At 34.4% G+C, this 3278-nt stretch overlaps 1 protein-coding gene across 1 annotated transcript; it reads left to right on the top strand.

Annotated features, from left to right (window-relative positions):
• The first annotated feature begins 219 nt into the window (after positions 1–219).
• On the top strand, positions 220–2539 carry LOC149212882 (putative aldo-keto reductase 4). Its single transcript, XM_089391916.1, has 5 exons — positions 220–537; positions 718–915; positions 1269–1441; positions 1540–1642; positions 1858–2539. The coding sequence occupies exons 1-5, from the start codon at positions 316–318 to the stop codon at positions 2203–2205; spliced, it is 1044 nt and encodes a 347-aa protein (XP_089248042.1). The 5' UTR covers positions 220–315; the 3' UTR covers positions 2206–2539.
• The last annotated feature ends 739 nt before the right edge of the window (positions 2540–3278 follow it).

Genomic DNA, 3278 nt, shown 5'->3' with positions numbered 1-3278 from the left:
ATGCACGCTTCGCTGGATGACCAACGCCATGACGATTGATCCTGCATTCAGTCCGCAAAAAACAATTGATCTTACACCAGATGGATTGAAAGGCGTGATGAATTGAACTTGGTCCGTTTAACTTTAGACCACTGTCAGATGACGAACGCCGTGACGGACTGATTACAAATGAATTATTATTACCCCACATATACAACTCTATATATTGATGAACTCTCCTGCCTCCATCTACATCTACCAGGCTGAGGACCAACGAGAAGAAGAAGTACTATATTACCGGATCGATTGATTGAGTGCCGCGCAGAGAGCGGAGCAATGGCGGGATTACCATCAGTGGGCAGGTTAAGTTTGGGGTCACAAGGATTAGAAGTATCAGCACAGGGGTTAGGTTGCATGGGCATGTCGGAGTTCTATGGCCCTCCAAAGCCCGAGCAAGAAATGATATCTCTTATCCGACATGCCGTCTCCAGAGGTGTTACTTTCCTGGACACTTCGGACGTTTATGGCCCTTTCACCAACGAAATCCTCGTTGGAAAGGTAAGGTTGATGCATGTGGTTCTCTTTTTATCTTGTAATTGTTATTATTTTTTTGGGCTATATCATGGCTATGTTTAATCACATTATATCCAAAACCAAACCAGTTAACAAACACCTTATAATTACTATTACCAGTTTTCATCTGCAATTTGTAATATACTGTAATATAACGGTTTGCAGGCCATTAAAGGAATTAGAGAGAAAGTCCAATTAGCCACAAAGTTTGGAGGTAGTTCTGTCGATGGAAAATTTAAGATTCGAGGAGACCCTGCATATGTCCGTGCCTGCTGCGAAGCAAGCTTGAAGCGACTTGAAGTGGATTGCATTGATCTTTATTACCAACATCGTATTGACACTAAAGTCCCCATTGAAGTTACGGTATGTGCTGTTGCAATAGCTCTGGTTTACTTCTGGAATGGTTCTGGATTTCAGAGTGGATTTCAGGTTTACTCCTGGAATGATTCTGGATTTTAGAATGGAGGCTTATGTGAAAAATGCAATTCTGTTTTAGCATTTAGGAATTCCTCATATTGAAGCTTTTATGGTCAAAGTTTTTGGCTATCAAGTATGACTCATCTACATCTTCAACACAGAGATAGTTATCTCATCTTCCAGACAGAAATGAACCACCATAAAACATCCATATGAGAGAAGCAAGATCTCTCCGTAACTTTCTTGTCCTTTTAAATACAGCTGTTTGATGTGGTGCTTTTTGTGTCCATCTGTGACAGATTGGAGAGCTGAAGAAATTAGTAGAAGAAGGGAAAATAAAGTACATCGGACTTTCGGAGGCGTCCCCATCGACAATTAGAAGGGCTCATGCTGTTCATCCTATAACAGCAGTTCAGTTAGAGTGGTCTTTGTGGAGTAGGGATGTAGAAGAGGAAATTATTCCCACCTGCAGGTATTATCAGGCGTGGTCATGTTAGGATTTGCCATATTGTTACCAGCACAGCACTGTAATATGAATCACTAACTAACATATTAAAATTCTAATGGCAGGGAACTTGGTATTGGAATTGTGCCATACAGCCCTCTCGGGCGGGGTTTCTTTACTTCTGGTGGAAAGTCAGTTGAAAATTTAACCAATGATGACTTTAGAAAGGTATACTTGTGCTTATGTATATTTTAAATTTAGTATTAAAGAAAAATATTAATAATGTAGGAAAAACTATCTTGTTGGGTATGAAGTTGAAGGAAATTCATTATTAGTTCATTTTCATAATATTAAAGAATTTCTATTAGTGCATTGCTGAAACTACATTTTATTGTTCGTTGGAGGGTTTTTTGAATTTTATAAAAAATTGATGTTTTGTACAGACAATGCCAAGGCTTACAGAAGAGAATCTTGAAAAGAATAAGGTGACTTTTGCAAAGATAGCTGAAATAGCTTCCAGCAAGGGATGTTCTCCGGGTCAACTTTCACTTGGTTGGATTTTTCATCAGGGAAATGATATTTCACCCATTCCTGGAACCACCAAAGTGAAGAATTTAGAAGAAAATATTGGTGCTCTTTCTGTGAAGATCACACCTGATGAGATGAAGGAAATAGAAAATATATTATCCAATTATGGATTCTCAGGAAATCGATATGCTGATGATCTCCAGGATTTCACGTGGACGAACTCAGAAACACCTCCTTTCTCTTCATGGAAGGATGCCGTCTGATAATTTTTAACATTGTTTTCTGCGAACAAAGCGAAATCGTCATTTTTCTGTCTGTTTTAAATGGTATATGCTCGGATATATGGTTATAAATATTATGTTGCAAATATCGTAAGAAGTTGAGTGTATTGTAAGCGTACTATCCCATTCATATAATAGCGACGTTGTGCGTTGTATCTGCTAGAGACAACCTTACTGTAAGGGCTTTTGTCCCAATATTGATCTCGATGGAGACATCATGGAAACAAGCTTCTCGTCAATATTGGTATTAGACATAATGTACAAACATTTCTTGCAAGTATCGGTAGTAAACACAATGGAAAGGAGTTTCTTGTAAGTTTTGGTACTTATTATGTTAATAGACTTTTTCATTTTGAAAAAAAAAATTGGAGGGGTAAGATTGAGAATTAATATTTGATAAAATATTTTTATTTTGAAAATAAGATGTAGAGTATAAGATTGGATGGGTATGTTTTCTTTAATTTTATTATCAAATAATTTAGTTATTAAGATGGGATTAAAATGTGTGATGGATAAGATAGGTATAATTGATATATAAAAGACAATTTATCATTAATTGATGTTGTTGATAGATTTATGAGGTGTTTCATAGTTAATTAAAATGGGATTAAAATGTGTGATAGATAAGATAGGTCTAGTTGATATATAAAAGATAATTTATCATTAATTGATGTTGTTGATAAATTTATGAGGTGTTTCATAGTTAATTATGGGTGAGATGATGTTAAGTTAGTATTGATAATTTTTGGTATATTTAATTTTTAATTTATTTTTTTAAATAAATTGTCATTTTCCAAATAAATTGTATTTTTTGGTAGTTGGAAAAATAGTTGAATAATTTTTATTTTTTTATATATATTTTTAGTTTATAATATGTATGTTGAATTTTTTAGATTGTGCATCCTATGACAAGGGATATTTAAAGGTTAAGAAACTAATGATGTTATTAATAAATAATTTTGTTAGACAAATCTTTTTACAATGAATAATTATTTTTGCAAAAAAAACAATAAAAAGATTGATCTTTTTTGGGTGAATACTATTATCATTAGAAA

Source organism: Pinus tabuliformis, chromosome 1_1 (genome assembly GCF_031772625.1).
Source record: "Pinus tabuliformis cultivar Carrire ecotype Pingquan chromosome 1_1, CPIR1, whole genome shotgun sequence".
NCBI lineage: Eukaryota > Viridiplantae > Streptophyta > Pinopsida > Pinales > Pinaceae > Pinus > Pinus tabuliformis.
Note: the sequence above shows the minus strand (reverse complement) of the source record. Positions and strands in the feature narration are given on the sequence as shown.